This window comes from Capra hircus, chromosome 11, assembly GCF_001704415.2.
Source record: "Capra hircus breed San Clemente chromosome 11, ASM170441v1, whole genome shotgun sequence".
In the NCBI taxonomy this organism is placed as follows: domain Eukaryota; kingdom Metazoa; phylum Chordata; class Mammalia; order Artiodactyla; family Bovidae; genus Capra; species Capra hircus.
In genome coordinates, this window is record NC_030818.1 from 40,476,827 (window position 1) to 40,498,030 (window position 21,204).

The 21,204-nt window shown below is 36.8% G+C and overlaps 1 protein-coding gene across 2 annotated transcripts in view; it reads right to left on the bottom strand.

The window, feature by feature from the left end:
- Positions 1 to 21,204, bottom strand: part of FANCL (Fanconi anemia complementation group L) — an 89,564-nt gene that overhangs the window by 49,916 nt on the left and 18,444 nt on the right. For both annotated transcript variants that reach the window (XM_005686628.2, XM_013967673.2), the window contains 2 exons: positions 17,047 to 17,103; positions 9,781 to 9,881 (listed from right to left, as the gene is read on the bottom strand). In XM_005686628.2, coding sequence (XP_005686685.2) covers positions 9,781 to 9,881; positions 17,047 to 17,103 — 158 coding nt within the window. The remainder of the gene's footprint in view (positions 1 to 9,780; positions 9,882 to 17,046; positions 17,104 to 21,204) is intronic.

Sequence of the window (21,204 nt, forward strand, 5' to 3'; positions counted from 1 at the left end):
ATATCAATAACCTCAGATAAGCAGATAACACCACCCTTATGGCAGAAAGTGAAGAAGAACTAAAGAGCCTCTTGATGAAAGTGAAAGAGGAGAGTGAAAAAGTTGGCTTAAAACTCAACATTTAGAAAACCAAGATCATGGCATCTGATCCCTTCACCTCATGGCAAATAGATGGGGAAACCATGGGAACAGTGACAGACTTTATTTTTTTGGACTCCAAAATCACTGCAGATGGTGATTGCAGCCATGAAATTAAAAGATTCTTGCTCCTTGTAAGAAAAGTTATGTCCAACCTAGACAGCATATTAAAATGCAGAGACATTACCTTGCAACATAGGTCCATCTAGTCAAGGCCATGGTTCTTCCAGTGGTCATGTATGGATGTGACAGTTGCACTATAAAGAAAGCTGAGTGCTGAAGAATTGATACTTTTGAACTGTGGTGTTGGAGAAGACTCTTGAGAGTCCCTTGGACTTCAAGGAGCTCCAACCAGTCCATCGTAAAGGAAATCAGTCCTAAATATTCAGTGGAAGGACTGATGCTGAAGCTGAAACTGCAATACTTTGGCCACCTGATGTGAAGAACTGACTCACTGGAAAAGACCCTGATACTGGGAATGATTGAAGGCGGGAGAGGAAGAGGATGACAGAGGATGAGACGGTTGGATGACATTATCAACTCAACGGACATGAGACTGAGTAAACTCCGGGAGTTCTTGACGTACAGGGAGGCCTGACATGCTGCAGTCCACGGGGTTGTAGAGTCAGACACGACTGAACAACTGAACTGAACTGTACTGGGACACATTTGAGACTAAAATCAGCTAAGATAAAAGGAATTAGTTGGGACTATCCTAGGTAAAGTGAGATATAGATCAACCATTCTATTATGTTGGTGCAAACTTTATTGTAGTTTTGGACAGTGAATTTTAAATAATTTTAACTAGGCTCAGATACATTTTTATTCATCAAAATAGAGAATCATTACAATCAACACATTTTTGTCAAGGAGAAATAACTTTGTTTATTCCTGTAGTGCCAAAGTCCATGCCTCAGGATTCGATCAACTCTTGGAAAGCATTTTCTGCCTCCTGCTGGTTGTAGAAGCATTTTCCCTGCAAAAAGTTGCTTGAAGAAATGGTTGGTTGGCAAGAGGTCCGATGAATAGAAAGGATGAGGCAAAACCTCGTAACCCAATTAATTCAACTTCTGAAGCACTGATTGTGTAACTTGCTGAAAAACTGGGCCCTGTTAATCAATACCAGCTGAAAGCATCGAAGTTTTCAATAGTTATCGATTTGCTGAGCATACTTCTCAGATACAGTGGTTTCACTAGGATTCATAAACTTGTACTGAATCAGACTCTCAGCAGACCACCAAACAACCATCAAACACTGACCGTGACCTTTTCTGGGTGGAAGTTTGGCCTTGGGAAGTGCTTTGGAGCTTCTTCTCAGTCCAACTGTGGAGCTGGTCATCACTGGTTGTCATATAAAATCCACTGTTTGTCACGTCATAATCTGATGGAGAAATGGTTCATTGTTGACTCGTAGAATAAGAGAAGACCACACTTCAAAATGACAATTTTTTTTTAATCTGCGGTCAGCTCATGATGTATCCACTGATCGAGTTTTCTCAGCTTTCCAATTTTCTTCAAATGCCTAATAACTGTAGAATGGCTGATGTTGAGTTCTTCAGCAACTTCTCACGTAGTTGTAAGAGGATCAGCTTCAATGATGCTCTCAACTGGTTGCTGTCAACTTCCAATGGCCTGCCACTACACTCATCTTCAAGGCTCTTATCTCCTTTGCAAACCTTTTTGAACCTCCACTGCACTATATGTTCAGTTAGCATTTTCTGGGCCAAATGCATTTTTGATGTTGTGAGTTGTTTCCCCTGCTTTATGACCCATTTTGAACTCAAATAAAAAAATTTCTCGAATTTGCTTTTTGTCTAACATCATTTCCATGGTCTAAAATAAACAGCAAGTAATGTCATTAGCAAAAAAAAAAAAAGTAAAGTGAGAAATGTGAATTAAAATTATGTATAACATAACCACATTAAATGTATTTTAATATCAAATGTCAAACTTCAACAGTGCAAAACCGCAATTATCTTTGCACCAACATAATGAAAAGCAAACAATGCTTTCAACTTCAGGACCTCCTTAATACCAAGCAGAAAATCCTGTTAAACCCTACGGATTCTGCTTAATTCTTGCTGTTTTAATGAGCTATTCTGTAACACAACACAAGCAAAAGTTAACAGAAAGCTATCAAGACACTTTTTTGCATCACTCACTTTTTTGAGCCAGTTATAAAACCCAAAATTATCCACAACTTCATCTTACCCTAGGACAACTAGTGTTTTTAGTGTGTTCTTACAAAAGTTGAAGCAAGTATAGAAATTATAGCAATAGCAATCAAACTTAAGATCAGCTACTAATTCTCACTGTGTTTCTATTAAAAAGGTACACAAATATAGGGAGTAAAGGAAAGATTTCAATCATATTTTAAATATTTCCTTTTTTCTAACTTTTTTTTTTCCACAAAACCTGATCCTAGAGTTGGTTAGATATGTCAAGTATATAATTTAAAAACACAACTAAGTTTTCCTTACCTTAAAAAAAATCCTTCTTTTTATGTATGATTGGATTTTACTATTCCACTAACAAATCTAAAGATTATTATTTAGAGTGTAAGTAAAATATAGATTGTATTGACATGGTCGAGGAATCATGAGTTTGAAAATCCATTTACATCCTTTTGTCATGCAAATCATTATGTATGTTATTTTTTAAAATATTTTAAATTAAGAACTTGGCTGCTCAGGCAGGGCCTCAAAAGGTAACAAATCTAGCATGAAGACAGTGGTTCAGGTCTCATTTTTAACTCCATGGGTCCTGAAATCCAGTAGTATCAGTGTCTCAAGTGTACTAGGCCTGATTTAAGAATTAAGTCACAAAAATAAAATTGAAAGATGTTCTTGCTTTGCCAGACTGTGGTGGATAAATACTGACAAAACCTTACTATATGGCTTCTCACAATCCATGTAGACAACTTCTCTTCTGCTAACACATTATTGTAAAGACTATGAAACAAATGATTAGGTAACAGCAGGTATATTCTAATTCAATCATGCATCCTAATTACTATAATTAAACTATGATTTTTCATAAATCTAAGCAACAGATTTGAAAACTATCATTTTTTCACATGGCAAATTTTTTCCATAAGGAGAGTCACACTTTGAGGCTGAAACTAATAAAATCTATGTCCAATTACTTGAGGGAGCTTTACTAAAGGCTCCATACCACAGCCATCTCCAGAGCACAACTCCAAGAAGCATCGTCAAGCCAAATACCAGAGCACTGTTAGCAGCCAGCCTTGGCCATGTACACGCATCTTATAAGCGAAGTTGGGGATAAAAATATACATCTTGAAACTTTTTCGGAGAATTAAATAGGAACTGTAAAGTAGCTAGCAGGAACTTATAATTGGAATTTCCTATATATAATAACCTTAGTCTAAGGGGAAGACAAACATTAATACTGTGATGAATGCTACAGTAGAGTATTCATATCCTTACCTTGGCTTTCATCTATTATCTGAGTTAGAGACCTGTTTCTTTTTTTCTCCCATATCAGAAGAATGTGTATAAAGCAAAGCAAAAGTCAGTACTTTCTATGTACCTATAAAAACACTTATTCCATAAAATATTTTATATACTTGCACTACTTCTAACTTTGTTGCTAACAGATCTCAAAAAATCCTTTAGGTATATTCCATAGTATCTACCTGAGTTAGAATTAAGTACTACTGGAATCATCTACTTAAATTCTGATTCTTCTACTAGATGTAAGTTCCATGAGGAATCTTAAGTCTTGATTGTGTATCTTCACTGCCTTATATTAAAGGCATTTGATAAATAATCGGTGGAAAAAAATAAATTATTCAAAAATCTGATATTTGCATACTCAATGCTTCAACTAATCCTCATTATTGGAGTTCTCCCAATAATGTCACATCTACTTAGAAATTGCCTCAAACTATCAAAATAACAGAAATAAAACAAGAACATTGCTACTTCCCTTTCCAAGGCCTTCCTACATCCCTATCTTCTAAACACTAAAATCTTAATATTTAAGCATCAGAAAATAAGTCAGAGTAATTTTTCTCTTCTACCACTTCAAATCCAAAGAACAATCACATCTATGACATCAATGGCTCAGATGTTAAAAGAATCTGTGATTTTGGAGCCCCCAAAAATAAAGTCTGACACTGTTTCCACTGTTTCCCCATCTATTTCCCATGAAGTGATGGGACCGGATGCCATGATCTTCGTTTTCTGAATGTTGAGCTTTAAGCCAACTTTTTCACTCTCCTCTTTCACTTTCATCAAGAGGCTTTTTAGTTCCTCTTCACTTTCTGCCATAAGGGTGGTGTGGAGTACCTTAGACCAAAACTTCCAATGAGAATAACTAAAGCAGCCTGATGACAAGGAAAAGAAAAAGAAAGTTTCAAGGTGTCAAAAAATTGCTAAGGCAACCAGGACTTGACAGACCAAGGTCCTGAAGAAGGGGGAAGAAAGGAGAAGTAAGACAGACAATGCTTCAACCATTCTTCCCTCAGGGTAACTAGCAATTCCCCCAGGGGAAGAAAAGGAGGATTGAGGAAATGGGGCAAGCAGAGAGTTATCAGTAAAATCACTGCAGATGGTGACTGCAGCCATGAAATTAAAAGACGCTTACTCCTTGGAAGAAAAGTTATGACCAACCTAGAGAGTATATTCAAAAGCAGAGACATTACTTTGCCGACTAAGGCCCGTCTAGTCAAGGCTATGGTTTTTGGACTGCGAAGAAGGCTGAGCACCGAAGAATTGATGCTTTTGAACTGTGGTGTTGGAGAAGACTCTTGAGAGTCCCTTGGACTGCAAGGAGATCCACCCAGTCCATTCTGAAGGAGATCAACCCTGGGATTTCTTTAGAAGGAATGATGCTAAAGCTGAAACTCCAGTACTTTGGCCACCTCATGGGAAGAGTTGACTCATTGGAAAAGACTCTGATGCTGGGAGAGATTGGGGGCAGGAGGAGAAGGGGACGACCGAGGATGAGATGGCATCACGGACTCGATGGAAGTGAGTCTGAGTGAACTCTGGGAGTTGGTAATGGACAGGGAGGCCGGGCGTGCTGCGATTCACGGGGTCGCAAAGAGTCGGACACAACTGAGCGACTGAACTGAACTGAACTGAGCCAAACAAACAAACAGAAACAAAAGAACAAAAACCAACTCAGCAGCATTTCTGGCAATCTCATGAGAATAGAGGAATAAAAATAAGAGACTTAAAGGTCCAGAATCTGGTGAAAAGGTAGGGTCAGAGACTGGATCCTAATATTCTGGCAATTTTTCATCAAAACTTTTCATAAACTGCAAGGTATAAGAGGATAAAAACCCAAGCAGAAAGCCAATGAAAAACAAAGTGTAATATTTAGAAATCTCATAATACTGAAGAGAAATTAATTAGAATTTAGAACCCAGCAGTGGGGAAAGGTCCCAGTGAACATATCTATGCTCTCAGTGGGAATCCCTGGAGGGCTAACTATAAAAGCAAAGTAAACAAGATGCATATGAAGCACTGCTCAAAATGGAGCCCAGACTCTAACGGAGAGATCAACTAGCCTTACAAAGACGAAGATTAGAGTTTAGGATCTACCAAGGGAGAAATCCAAATGAACACACTCGACTCTTGCTTGAAAGCTCTGGAGGGTTATAGCCTGGGGGTGGAGAGGGGACAAGGAGAACCCTGCAAAAACTACAACCCATCTTGAATCAATGCAGTCTCTATGGCAACTTGCCCCTACTTTATTTTCCTAGCAAAAAAAAAAGTAAACCCTTTGTAGAAGAAAATATCATCCGGAGCCTCCAAGTTTTTTAATACACAATTTGCAACACTCAACAAAAGTTTATCAGGCATAGCAATGAAGCCTGAATGGCCAAGGGCAAAACACTGAAGAACAGCCAGCAGGATAGTAAAAAAGAAAAAAAGGGGCATTAGCTAGAATGCATAGAAATTAAGACAGCTTCCTCGTATCTCCCCTTTTTGCCTTTTTTTTTTTTTTTTTTTTTTAAGAAAAAGCAATCATGTTATTGCTTCCCTGGTGGCTCAGATGATAAGAAATGTGCCTGCAATGCCGGAGGTCTGGGTTCGATCCCTGGGTTGGGAAGATCCCTGGAGAAGGAAACAGCAACCCACTCCAGTGTTCTTGCCTGGAGAATCCCATGAACAGAGAAAGCTGGCAGTCTACAGTTTATGGGGTCACAAAGAGTCGGACATGACTGAGCGACTAACACTTTCACTTTTCAATCATGTTACTAAGCAGAAACAAGGAGACAACATCTTATATTTTTTGTTGTTGTTATACAGTATTCAACTTTGTACTGAATCAATTGTGACAATAAAGAAAAACCTTTACTTTTAGCTCTCAAAAAAAGTCTAGGCCTTGGTATTTCCCTAACAGAGTTAAAAAATAACATCCACATGAAGAACCTGCACACAGCTGTTTACAGCAGCTTTACTCATTCCTGCCCAAACTTGGAAGCAACCAAGATGTCCTTCCACTTGTGAATGGATAAACTGTGGTTCACCCAGACAATGAAATATTATTCAGTGCTAAAAACAAATGAGCTATGAAAAGATTGAGAAGAAACTGAAATACACAGTACCAGTGAAATAAGTCAACATGAAAAGACTTCATAATGTATGATTCCAACCACATGATACTTTGGAAAAGGCAAACTTTTGGAGAGAGTGAACAGGGCAGTAGTTGCCAGGGGTCAGAGCAGAAGAAGGGATGAGTAGGTAGAACATAAGGTATTTCAGAGGCAGTGCAATTACTCTGTACTGTATTATAGTAGCAGATACATGTTTTTATACATTTGTCTAAAACGAGAGAAATTATATGACTAAGAGTGTATGCTAAAGTAAACTGTGGTTTAGGGGTGATAACAATATGTCAGTGTGGGTTCATCCACTGTAACCAATGTACCACTCTGACAGGGGATGCTGATAATGGGGGAATCTAAGGGTTTATTTGGGGGAAGAAAGTATATGGAAAATCTCTGCACCCTCCTAATTTTGTGATGACTAAAACTACTCTTAAAAAAACAAAGTCTATTAACAAAAATTAATATAAGTACCAGGAATGCCAAGACCCAGGACTATATTGACAGAAAATCCACAAAAATAAATAAATTAAAAACAGACTCAAGGGGATCTAGATTATGGGAGCAGGTAGAAGAAACTTTAAACTATGAAAATACAGAGAAAAAATAAGAGAATTTCAATAGAGTGTTAAAATCTAGTAGTTATACTACAAAGTAGACATTAAGGCAAGAAATATTACTAGATACATAAAGAAACATTTAATGATGAGGGAAAATCACAAGGAAGATGCAGCAATTATAAATCTATATGCACTCTAAAATTAAAAACAGAACTTCAATATGATTCAGCAATTCCATTTCTGAGTATATGTCTGAAACAAATCATAATGTCAAAGAGATACCTGCACATCTATCAATGTAGCATTATTTACAACAGCCAACATGGAAACAACCCAAGTGCCCACTGACAGATAAATGGATAAATAAAATGTGGTCTGTGTGTGTATATATATACACACACCATGGAATATTTTTCAACCATAAAAAAGGACATCCAGCATTTGCAACAATGTGGATGACCTCTTATGGGCATTATGCTAAATGAAATAAGACAAACAGAAGAAAACATGATGTCACTCATATGTGGCATCTAAAAAGTATCCTAAAATACTAAATTCATAGATACAGAGAAAAGACTGGGGGTTGCCAGAGATAGCTGTGGAAGGTGAGTGCAATGACTGAAAAGAGGTTATCAGGTACAAACTTCCAGTTAGAAAATAATTAATCGGAACATAACTGCTTATATACATTACAGCTTATATAGTGACTATAGCTTATAATATTGAACAGATGACCCTTGAACAACATAGGGGTTAGATGCACCAACCTTCAGCACAGTTGAAAATCCACCTATAACTTTACAATAGGCCCTCCAATGCTGCAGTTCCACGTCCATGCATTAAACCAATGGCAGATCAGATAGTACTGCAGTAACATTCACTGAAAAAAAATCTGCATATAACAACCCGTGATGTTCAAGGGTCAACTGTATTGTATACTTCAAAGCTGCTAAAAGTAAATCTTCCAAGTTCTCATCGTAAGAAAAAAAAAATATGTATGTATGCTTACAGATGTTATCTAGACTTCTTGTGGCAATCATTTCATAATACACAGTCATAGTGGATGTTGTACATGTGTATGAGCTCACTCATTCTGTTGTGTCTGCCTTTTACAACCCTGTGGACTGTAGCCCACCAGTTTCCTCTGTCCATTCAATTTTCCAGGCAAAAGTACTGGAGGAGGTTGCCACCTCCTACTACAAAACATCTTCCTGACCCAGAGACTGAACTCATGTCTCGCTGCACTGGTAGGCAGATTCTTTACCACTGAACCACCTGGTAAGTCCATTATGTTGTACACCTGAAACTAGTATATAGTCAAGCATACCTCAATAAAAAAATGTTAAAAACAATTCTTTAGTCAGGAGGAAAATTATTCCAGACATGATAAAAATGCAGTAAGGAAGGAATAAAGAACACTGGGAAAATAACTGTGTGTGTATGTATAAACACTGACTTTAAAAACAATATAATGTTTGTCAAATTTAGATATAGAATTAAAATGCATTATAACAATAACAACAGGGGGAGAAACTGCAATAGAGTTTTAGATCCTCACAATATAAGAAAACTGGTAAAGATTACAATATACATTTTGCTATGTGTCTATTGTAATCTCTAAGGTAACCTCTAAAAGAATAAAAAAAGTAAGTACCTAACAAGTTAATAGAAAAATATAATAAAAATTGTGATTAATTCAAATAAAGGCAGATGAAAAGAAAAACACAAAATATATGAGACAAACAGAAAACATGCAACAAGATAGTAGATATAAACCTAAGTAAATCAGGTGATGTCAGTCAATGGCAGTCCGAAGTTCCTAAAATTCTCCTCCCATACAACAGCAACAAGAAATTGACCCAAAATTTTCAGCAAAAAAGCAAATATACAAGGTGAATGAGTGGCAGTCGCTCAGTCATGTCTGACTCTTGGTGACCCCATGGACTGTAGCCCACCAGGCTCCTCTGTCCATGGAATTCTCCAGGCCAGAATACTGGAAGGGGTAGCCTTTCCCTTCTCCAGGGCATCTTTCCAATGCAGGGATCGAACCCAGGTCTCCAGCATTGCAGGCAGATTCTTTACAGAGCCACAAGGGAAGCCCATATGAGGTGAAGGGATATGCTAATTAATGCAACTGTGGTAATCTTCTCACAATGTACAGGTACATCAAATCACCACACAGTGCACTTTAAATGTGTTAAAATTTTGTCAATTATATCTCACTACAACTAAAAGAAAACAAAGTAACATTGATAACTTCTTAGCTAACTGTGTACATAAAAAGGTTATTTTTTCCAAATTATATTTAGTATTTTACCTTGTAAGTCAATTTTTTACGCTGACACACCTTTAATTCATAGTCACAAAAAGGATCAGATACTCTAACTACAATGAAACGCTTTGACTAAAAACATAAACTGCTAAAGCTGCGAATATATCAAATTGAAATGTGTTAAAAAAAATAGGCATATCTTAAAACAGATTTTAAAATAGACTTACTTATCCCAACCAAGAGCTCTTATTTCTCCAATAAGGCTTGAGTAGAACTTGGGAGGAGGAGGTAGTACATACGGTTCTTTTTTATTCTTTAAAGCAACTTCCTGTTTAAAAGAAAAAACGTGAATCAGCTGTGGAATGCTACACAATGAATTATTAGTACCTGACTACAAAGCACAACTCTTGCACCTCATTAACATGTCCATTATTTTTATAGAAAATCCAGCTGATTTCCCTCCTCATTAAAACAAAAAAAAGACAAAAAAAGGGGCAAAGGACTGCACCAAAGGTCATGTAAAAATGTCAATTATTATACCATACAAACTTAATATTGAAATGTCTAATATTCTCCTAGACTATCATGTCTAGCACAGATGAAAAAGGATCACCAAAGAACAAAGCAAAATCCTCATCCTCAAGGCTTTACTATTTTTCTACCCCTGTGGATATAATGTTTGATAGAAAGAAACATGTACCTTTAAAGAAAAGCCTGAACTCTATGTACATGGCCTAGACCGATATATTTGTACACCATTATGAATCACATTCTTACAAACAAAAATCCTTCTTTATCACAATAAATAGTTAACCTGTTTATTTCCTTTACTGAATTCCATGCTGTATTACTCCCAGACCAGTGAAGCATTTTACCATCTATCTGGTTAGATCACAGCTTCTTTACCCCACTAAACCTACCTATGACATCTTTAAGATGATTTATGTTCCCCTGAACAAAACTAAAATTTACATTTTTTACAAGCAATACAAGCATCACTAGAGTTGCTGAGGCTGAAAATTACCAATTACTTCAAAGGTGTTACCCTGGACAGTATCTTACTTGGAAAGTAAAAAATAAATGTACATATGAATTACACAGAGGTTCATATGGTTTGGATTATTAAAAGGTATTATAAAAAGCGGGCTTCCCAGATGGTTCAGTGATAAAGAATCCACCTGCCAATGCAGGAGACACAGGAGACCCAGAGTTCAATCCCTGGGTCTGGAAGATCCCCTGGAGAAGGAAATGACAGCCCACTCCAGTATTCTTGCCTGAGAAATCCCAAGTACAGACAAGCCTGGCTGGCTCCAGTCCATGGGGTTGCAAACAATTAGACATGACTAAGCACATTATAAAAATTAAAGAAATAAAAATTTTAAAAAACAGATATAATAACAAAACAACATAAGAACAAGTCTAAAATTATAAAGATTTCTGGTAACCCTAATAAAATCTATACATTTTTATTCACTTAAATATGTTTATTAACATGGATAGAAGGCTACTAAATTAACACTAGAAAAGACTAGATTTTTACAAAACAGCATTTCAAAAATCAGGACTGCTAACTGAAACTACTTAAATACAGTTCTGAATCTGCTTTAGGATAAAAACAAACAAACCAAACCCTGAAAACTGGTTAGTAAGGCCTAGAATGTCAATTTGAATTAGAAAGGAAGCTCCTAGAAGACAAAAAGTATACTGCCTTTTCATAAACTACTTAGTGCTATATATAAACAACCTGATGGTCCACAAAAATTATTAGTATTAAGATTCTCCTGTTACAAATACTACTAACAGTAACAGTGCCTGTATTTACAAACATGTAAGAGTTACACAGTATTTCTTTGGAAATTTTTTTCAATTCAAAAATATTAATTACTGTTATTCATATATACTGAAGATAAAAACAAATGGATAATAATGTACTTGGATAAAAGAGTACTTTAATCCTAGATTTATGACATGTGCTAACTCTGCCTTCTACTTTGGGTCAGACAAGTTATTCCTATTCTAGAACCATAACAGAGAAAAGGGCAAAGACAGAGAATTGTGGAGAATGAAGCAAAGGTACTTAGAAGAAAGAACATAGGCTTTACAAACCATGAGTTTAGATCCTAACTTTAAACAATTCCAAGTTTTGAGGCCTTAGGCACTCAGTGACTCAGCTCTAAAAAAGGAATAAAATAATCTACCTGTTGAGTTCCTTTAAAATATAATTGTTCATTTAATAAATATGTACCAAACTCCTACTATATGCCTAGTTAACACTAGGAAACTCCAAGAGAAATTTAACAAAATGTCCTGAAAAAAGTTCAACAGCTACTGATTTCATTTGGGCAACAATCTTAATATTTTCACCAGGGATTATATTAGGTTAACCCTATTACTAATAATACAACCCAATAAATAAACTAATAATTCTTACATCTTTAGGTAGACTCCCACAAATGTGTAATAGTATTACCAACCGTGTCCACAATTTTAGAGAGTTAAAGTACAGGATCTTATTTAGGAAAATAAAAACAAATGTACTATACAGACTACTGTGAATTAGAGATCAACCACACTATTTTAAACTAATGAATATTTCTTCAAAATTAAATGACCATTAGAGCTTAAATTAGTTAGCTTCATAGTAAAACCTAATGGGCCACATAGTTTTACTCTGGTTCTCTTAGTCCTATTTGTATGGCTTATCGAAATTATGATAAGAAGTCAAAAGAAACTTTTTCAACTTTTGTCCACTGTCAAGGAGATGTAAACCAAAATGTTTCACTACTTCAACTTACCTTTTTAAGGTTATCATGTTGTAGCCTTTGACAAAATTTACAATGAATTTTGATAAACCTTATTAACTACAGTTTACAAATTTATAAGTCAAAATTTAAACTTTAGAAAGTGACTTTTTAAATACTTTCATTTCATCCCAAACTTTTCATCAAAGCCTTTGTCATGAATATTAGAGAAAAGAATTCAAAACAAATCTAGCAAGTAAATTAAGTTCTCAATATGTGGCAGCTGCTGCTAACAATAAAAAGAAAACAGAACCACAAAGAAATAACAAAATGCTTTCAGTTGTTAGTAGAAATACAGTGGCATTGTAATTTTATAAAACAAATATAAGAAATATTTTATAGATGTGAGAAATGCATAAGTAAAACATAAAATTATAACTATGTTAATACTCAAAATGGAAAAGAAAAACTAAAACTAGAATTACCACATGATCCAACAATCCTACTCCCGGGAATTTAACCAGACTAAATTAACTCAAAAAGACAGAAGCACCCTATTTTCATAGCAGCACTGTTCACAACAGCCAAAACATAGAAACAAACTAAATGTCCATCAACAGATGAATGGATACAGACGATGTGATACATGAATAAAATGGAGTACCACTCAACTATTAAAAAATAATAATGCCATTCACAGCAACACGGCTGCAAATAGAGATTACCACATTAAGTGAAATCTAAGAAAGAGAAAGACAAATACTGTATGATATCATTTGCATGCGGAATCTAAAATCTGGTCAAAATGAACCAATCTACAAAACAGGAACAGACTCATAGACACAGAGAACAGATTTGTCCTTGCCAAGGAGTAGGAGAGGAGGGAGAGAGATGGCCTGGGAGTTTGGGTTTGGTAGATACAAATGATTACATTTAGAACAGATAAAGAAGGTCCCACTACACAGCACAGGGAACTATATACAATATCCTGTGATTAACCATAATGGAACAGAATATTAAAAAGAATGTATATACGTGTATAACTGAATCACTCTGCTATACATCAGAAACTGGCACGACACTGTAAATCAACAGAACTTCAATAAAAAAGAAATACTAGAAATGAAAACTCAGATTTAAGAGAAAAGAGATACAAGCATAAAAGTCAAAGAAGTAAAACCCCTATGCCAGATGCAAATTGAAAATATTGAAATGAAAACAAGTAATAGCAAAGGTCTGAACAGTCAAAGCTATGATTTCTCCAGTAATCATATACGGATGTGAGAGATGGACCATAAAGAAGGGAGTGCTGAGTGCTGAAGAACTGATGCTTTCAAATTGTGGTGCTGGAGAAGACTTCTGAGAATCCGTTAAACAGCAAGGAGATCAAACCAGTCAATCCTAAAGGAAATCAACCCTGACTATTCACTGGAAGGACTGATGCTGAAGCTCCGATATTTTCACCAGGTGATGCAAAGAACAGACTCATTGGAAAAGATTCTGATGCTGGGAAAGATTAAGGGCAGGGGGAGAAGAAGGTGACAGAGAGTAAGATGCTTGGATGGCATCACCGACTCCATGGATCTGAGTTTGAGCAAACTCTGGCAGAGAGTGAAGGACAGGGAAGCCTGGGGTGCTGCAGTCCATGGGGTCAAAAACAGTCAGACATGACTTAGTGCCTGAACAACAAATAGCAATGAACATGCCAGTTTCAAGACTGTGGCATCCAAATACCATTTCCTACAAAGAAACCATATCTCTTTGGTAAAACAGGATAAGTGAATGGAACTAGAGCAACTGGTGCCACAAAGCGAAGCTTAGATTGTGTTAAAAGAACTCAGGAGCCAACATGAAAGGACTTATATTGACCAAAACTGGTAAAATTTAAGCATTAAAAACAATAATAATCGCAATGGACTAAAGTTAATAAAATATTTTAAAATACATGCTTTCATATTAATAAAAAAATCATTAGTTCCCTTTGAATTCCTAGGTACCAACTCATTATTCTTAAAATTGATTTTTTAAAAAAAGGAAAAAGATCAAGCACTTATCCTTATTCCAATATGGGAAAGATCTCAAATTTACCAAATAAATGATGAGGGGAACTTCTTTTCTGTGAAATTTTCAGCTAATAAATGTAGATGATGGATTTTTTAAAATCACCATTTGCAACCCCTAACAAAACAGTGGATGTAGTTAATGACCATCACTGGAAGCTAAAATCAGTTGGTGATAGGCTGATCAGAAACTTTATATTGGATGGATCTAAACCTATTGACTAATCTTAACTCTATTAAATGAGGAACTACCAGACACCATGTACCTCCTATGCAGAGTAAGAAGTACAGAGCATAAAGTATTATTATCAGGAGAAATGAATGCAACTTCATTCAGACTGCTAATTTAACTGCTAGATTACAAAAAAAAAAGTATAATATGTTAAAAGATAGCATGAATATCTAATGAACCAAATTCAGAATGTAGGAAACCTTTTAAAATGCTCCAGTCCCCTTCTCCTAAAAGAGTAGGTAGGTAAAGAAATATCTTAGGCAAAACTTTGAAGTTTGCTCATGGGTCCATGGGTATTTACTGTAGTCTTCCTTCTTTTGCTAATCAAGTATCTTATGTATCCATGCATGCTAAGTCGTTTCAATCATGTCCAGCTCTTTGCGAGCCCATGGACTGTAGCCTGCCAGGTTCCTCTGTCCATGGGAATTCTCCAGGCAAGAATACTGGAGTGGGTTGCCATGCCCTCCTCCAGGGGATTTTCCCAACCCATGTCTGTTATGTCTCCTGCATTGGCAGATGGGTTCTTTCCCACTAGCGCCACCTAGGAAGCCAATTTATGCACAGTTAACTGACAATAAACAGAAAATTCTGAAAGAGATGGGAATACCAGACCACCTAACCTGCCTCTTGAGAAAGCTGTATGCAGGTCAGGAAGCAACAGTTAGAACTGGACATGGAACAACAGACTGGTTCCAAATAGGAAAAGGAGTACGTCACGGCTGTACATTGTCACTCTGCTTATTTAACTTCTATGCAGAGTACATCATGAGAAACGCTGGACTGGAAGAAACACAAGCTGGAATCAAGATTGCCGAGAGAAATATCAATCACCTCAGATATGCAGATGACACCACCCTTATGGCAGAAAGTGAGGAGGAGCTAAAAAGCCTCTTGATGAAAGTGAAAGAGGAGAGTGAAAAAGTTGGCTTAAAGCTCAACATTCAGAAAACGAAGATCATGGCATCTGGTCCCATCACTTCATGGGAAATAGATGGGGAAACAGGGGAAACAGTGTCAGACTTTACTTTTGGGGGCTCCAAAATCACTGCAGATGGTGATTGCAGCCATGAAATTAAAAGATGCTTACTCCTTGGAAGAAAAGTTATGACCAACCTAGATAGTATATTCAAAAGCAGAGACATTACTTTGCCGACTAAAGTCCGTCTAGTCAAGGCTATGGTTTTTACAGTGGTCATGTATGGATGTGAGAGTTGGACTGTGAAGAAGGCTGAGCACCGAAGAATTGATGCTTTTGAACTGTGGTGTTGGAGAAGACTCTTGAGAGTCCCTTGGACTGCAAGAAGATCCAACCAGTCCATTCTGAAGGAGATCAACCCTGGGATTTCTTTGGAAGGAATGATGCTAACGCTGAAGCTCCAGTACTTTGGCCACCACATGCGAAGTGTTGACTCATTGGAAAAGACTGTGATGCTGGGAGGGATTGGGGGCAGGAGGAAAAGGGGACGACCGAGGATGAGATGGCTGGATGGCATCACCGACTCGATGGATGTGAGTCTGAGTGAACTCTGGGAGATGGTGATGGACAGGGAGGCCTGGCATGCTTCGATTCATGGGGTCGCAAAGAGTCAGACACAACTGAGCGACTGAACTGAACTGAACTGAACTGAATAGTCAATTGTATACAACTATATATATATGTGAAGAGTTGACTCATTGGAAAAGACTTTGATGCTGGGAGGGACTGGGGGCAGGAGGAGAAGGGGACGACCGAGGATGAGATGGCTGGATGGCATCACCGACTCGATGGACCTGAGTCTGAGTGAACTCCGGGAGTTGGTGATGGACAGGGAGGCCTGGTGTGCTGCGATTCATGGGGTCGCAAAGAGTTGGACACAACTGAGCGACTGAACTGAACTGAATTGACATATATATGTAATGAAGCTTAACAAGTTTTTCAGAAATCTGTAATTGTATATGAATGGTGGCTCAGAGGTTAAAGTGTCTGCCTGCAATGCAGGAGACCTGGGTTCAATCCCTGGGTTGGGAAGATCCCCTGGAGAAGGAAATGGCAACCCACTCCAGTATTCTTGCCTGGAGAATCCCTTGGACAGAGGAGCCTGGTGGGCTACAGACCACGGGGTCGCAAAGAGTTGGACACGACTGAGCAACTTCACTTTCACTTTCACTTTCATCGTATCTTTAAGTGATTTTTTAATCTCTGTTGATGTTACATTCTCTAACAGACCAGAAGTACACTTTATTTCTTCACAACCTGTCCAAGTCTAGTGTCAAGTGTACCCATCAAATTGGTTCTTACACACAGTTCTATTCCTCTTGCAGTTCCAGAAAAGTACCATCCACATTTATGCATGAGTAAAATAAAACATTAAATGACTGAGAGTTGAGAAGTTTTAAATTCTAATGTTAGTTTTTAAAGGAATTACAAAAACACACCAGATTTACAGAGTATGACGACAGTGTTAGAAAACAAATTCTTACCAAAAGCATCTTCAACTCCATCATAAAACTCACTAGATCAGGAGACTGCTGCATTCTCTAGACCAAAACATATTTTTAATTAATTTCATGTGTACAATGAATATTCCATGCACTGGAAATGGAAATTTTTTAAAAGTCCATATAAATATAAAAAAAAATTACCTATCTTAAAAGTATAAGAATTGAATTATTGGTCATCAACACTATTATTTCTACCAATTTCATTCTGAAAGAGTAATTAAAGCCCTCAAATCTAATTTGGTGAGATATGCTGAATTACGTAAGCATGACACTTAAAGTCTCACACATTACTCTATTTCTTCAGCATAGACTACTGTCAAGTTTAGCAAATCTAGCAAACCGCAGCACTATTAAAAAAAATATAGTATGACTGGAATGTCAAGAGGGGTATAAAATATAAAAATCAGGCAAATCTATACAATTAAATCTAGTTAGAATAATGAATTAACTAATCAATAATACTGTCTATTTTAATTTTTTCTTTGACCTTAAAGACTGCCTATAATTGTTAATTTTGTCCTTTTACAACTAACCTGTATTAATTCAAAAGAAGTCAATCTTTCAATAAGGTAAAACAGTTACAATAATACGACAAAAAGTAAATAACTTCTGAAGTACAGTGTTAAAGTGTCAGGGCTCCATTTCCTAGAAATCTTTGATTCTTAAAAGAAAATTATTATAAAATAAAAGCAAAAAGATTCTCATTAAAATTGCTTTATTAAATAAATCTACATCATTTCTCTGCTTCAAATCAAAATAATGTTATTTTTGCTACTTTTTATAATGCACTGCACTACCACCGCACAGTTCTGAAGCTGATATGTAAATTTCAGTTTTTAGAGGAGAAAAATAATAATCTAAAGTATTCAGCAATACACAAGGCATATATGATTCATACCTTAATGTAGCTTGGTAGGGCACATGTTTGCAGAACAAATCTTTGACTTTCCCTCTTCTATATATTTCCCCTGTAGTTGACTAGTGATAAGTAATAAATTATACCAAAAGTGTGCAAACTACAGCTCAGAGGCTAAATCCAGCCCAATAGCTGTTTTTATAGAGTTGTAATGAAATGCAGCCACGCCTATTCATTTACCACTTGTCAAAGCTGCTCTGTGCTACAAGGGCAGAGCTATGTAGTCATAACTGAGATCTTAGGGTCCCCAAAACCTGTAAAATTTACTACCTGGCCCTTCACAGAAAAGACTGCTGACCACATCTCCAGCCCTGACTCGTATTTAATGAAGTTAAAAATGATACCAGGAAAGAACAGTAACGTTCACCTGGACTTTGGAATAAAACAAAGACTAAAACTAATACTGGGTTCTATAGTATTGGAGGGCAAGGGGGAAGATACATAACTGGGACTTTTTCTAGGAGCTCTCTTGGTGAATTGGTGGAGAAAAACTTATGAATCTTAAGTCTTCATTAAGAGTTTTTCTTCAAGCTATTTAGCTATCTCAGATTCATTTCTTAAACTTTAGCATACAATATAGTCTCAGTGAAAGAGGAGGGGATGGTGGAGAGAACACAAAGAGAAATCATGTAAACATTCTCTTAAAAATATGCGGTAATTATATTGCCAGCAGTGACAGTCTACTTTCTACAAATCAAACAATTTCCTGTATTTCTTTGTGGTTCAGTACTGCTTTAAGTGAGAGTAACTGTCATTGTCATTTACCATAGATAATAACCTGCTTTAAGATAGAGAAAACAGAAGATCAGGAAAAACACACAAATTAATAAACCATTAAAAGAAAGGCAGCTCTATTTACATCTACTTTTATACAAGAGGTATTTCATTATTTTCAATTGCTTCAGTAACTGATTTGCTTGTTTCTCTAATCATTAAAAGAATTTTCAGGAAGAGGAACCTAAACATTACGAATAACTGAATTTGGGTAGGGATGTGGATAAAGTGGGTGAAGTGTGTCTAAAGTATAACTTATAAATTTTAAAAAAATTAAAGTAACTAAATAAATCCTGCCTTTATTTCATCTATGCTGCCTTTACATCTACTCTTACTACATATGCAGGCCTGATCCTAAGTGATTTCCACCCCACTTTTCTGTTGCTAATCTTGAACTACAATCACATTTTTGTCACAGATGTCCTACAACTCCTAAAAGGGTCCTGGGATACTTTTGGTACCACCACTATTCAGGAAGAGTGAATGCATTTGAAGGCCCTGAAGTTCCAAACATGGAAATGAAGTTTCAACACAAATGCTACCGGGAAATGTGCTGAGGATTTTAGACGGAAAATATTTTACATAAAATATGGTTCCATCAAATGCTTGATAAAGAAAAAACCTACAGAATTCAACAACTAAACCAGTGTGTTATAACACTTTGCAAAATAGGTTTTAAAAAGAGCATATTTAGTAAATTCCTAACCTCGCTTGGCAAAATGGTTGTCTGGCAAGGCCTTAAAAATAGCTGAGAAAAGAAATGAAAGGCAAAGGAGAAAAGGAAAGATATACCCATTTGAATGCAGAGTTCCAAAGAATAGCAAGGAGAGATCAGAAAGCCTTCCTCAGTAATCAATGCGAAGAAATAGAGGAAAACAATAGAATGGGAAAAACTTGAGATCTCTTCAGGAAAATTAGAGATACCAAGGGAACATTTCATGCAAAGATGGGCACAATAAAGGACTGAAATGCTATAGACCTAACAGAAGCAGAAGATATGAAGAAGAGGTGGCAAGAATACACAGAAGAACTATACAAAAAAGATCCTCATGACCAAGATAACCACGATGATGGGATCACTCACCTAGAGCCACACTTCTGGAATGTGAAGTCAAGCAGGCCTTAGGAAGCATCACTACAAACAAAGCTAGTGGAGGTGATGGAATTCCAGGTGAGCTATTTCAAACCCTACAAGATGATGCTGTGAAAGTGCTGCACTCATTATGTCAGCAAATTTGGAAAACTCAGCAGTGGCCACAGGACTGGAAAAGGTCAGTTTTCATTCCAATCCCAAAGAAAGGCAATGCCAAAGAATGTTCAAACTACCTCACAATTGTCCTCATCTCACACACTAGCAAAGTAAAGCTCAAAATTTGCCAAGCCAGGTTTTAACAGTACATGAACTGTGAAATTCCAGATATTTAGCTGGATTTAGAAAAGGCAGGGGAACCAGAGATCAAATTGCCAACATCCACTGGATCATCGAAAAAGCAAGAGGGTTCCTGAAGGACATCTGCTTTTGCTTTATTGACTATGCCAAAGCCTTTGACTGTGTGTATTACTTTCATCAAGAGGGTCATTAGTTCTTTATTTTCTGCAATAAGGGTGGTGTCATCGGCATATCTGAAAATCTTGATTCCAGCTTGTGCTTCATTCAGTCCAGCGTCTCTCATGATGTACTTTACATAGAAGTTAAATAAGCAGGGTGACAGTATATAGCCTTGACGTACTCCTTTCCTGATTTGGAACCAGTCTGTTGTTCCATGTCCAGTTCTAACTGTTGCTTGTTAACCTGCATACAGATTTCTCAAGAGGCAGGTAAGGTGGTCTTGTATTCCCATCTCTTTCAGAATTTTCCATAGTTGCGATCCACACAAAAGGTTGTGATCCAGTCAAAAGGTTTGGCATAGTCAATAAAGTAGTAGATGTTTTTCTGGAACTCTTTTTCTTTTTCTGGAACTCTTTCTTTTTCTATGATCCAACACATGTTGGCAACATTATCTTGTTCCTCTGCCTTTTCTAAAACCAGCTTGAACATCTGGATGTTCATGGTTCATGTACTGTTAAAACCTGGCTTGGCAAATTTTGAGCTTTACTTTGCTAGCGTGTGAGATGAGGACAATTGTGAGGTAGTTTGAACATTCTTTGGCATTGCCTTTCTTTGGGATTGGAATGAAAACTGACCTTTTCCAGTCCTGTGGCCACTGCTGAGTTTTCCAAATTTGCTGACATAATGAGTGCAGCACTTTCACAGCATCATCTTGTAGGGTTTGAAATAGCTCACCTGGAATTCCATCACCTCCACTAGCTTTGTTTGTAGTGATGCTTCCTAAGGCCTGCTTGACTTCACATTCCAGAAGTGTGGCTCTAGGTGAGTGATCCCATCATCGTGGTTATCTTGGTCATGAGGATCTTTTTTGTATAGTTCTTCTGTGTATTCTTGCCAC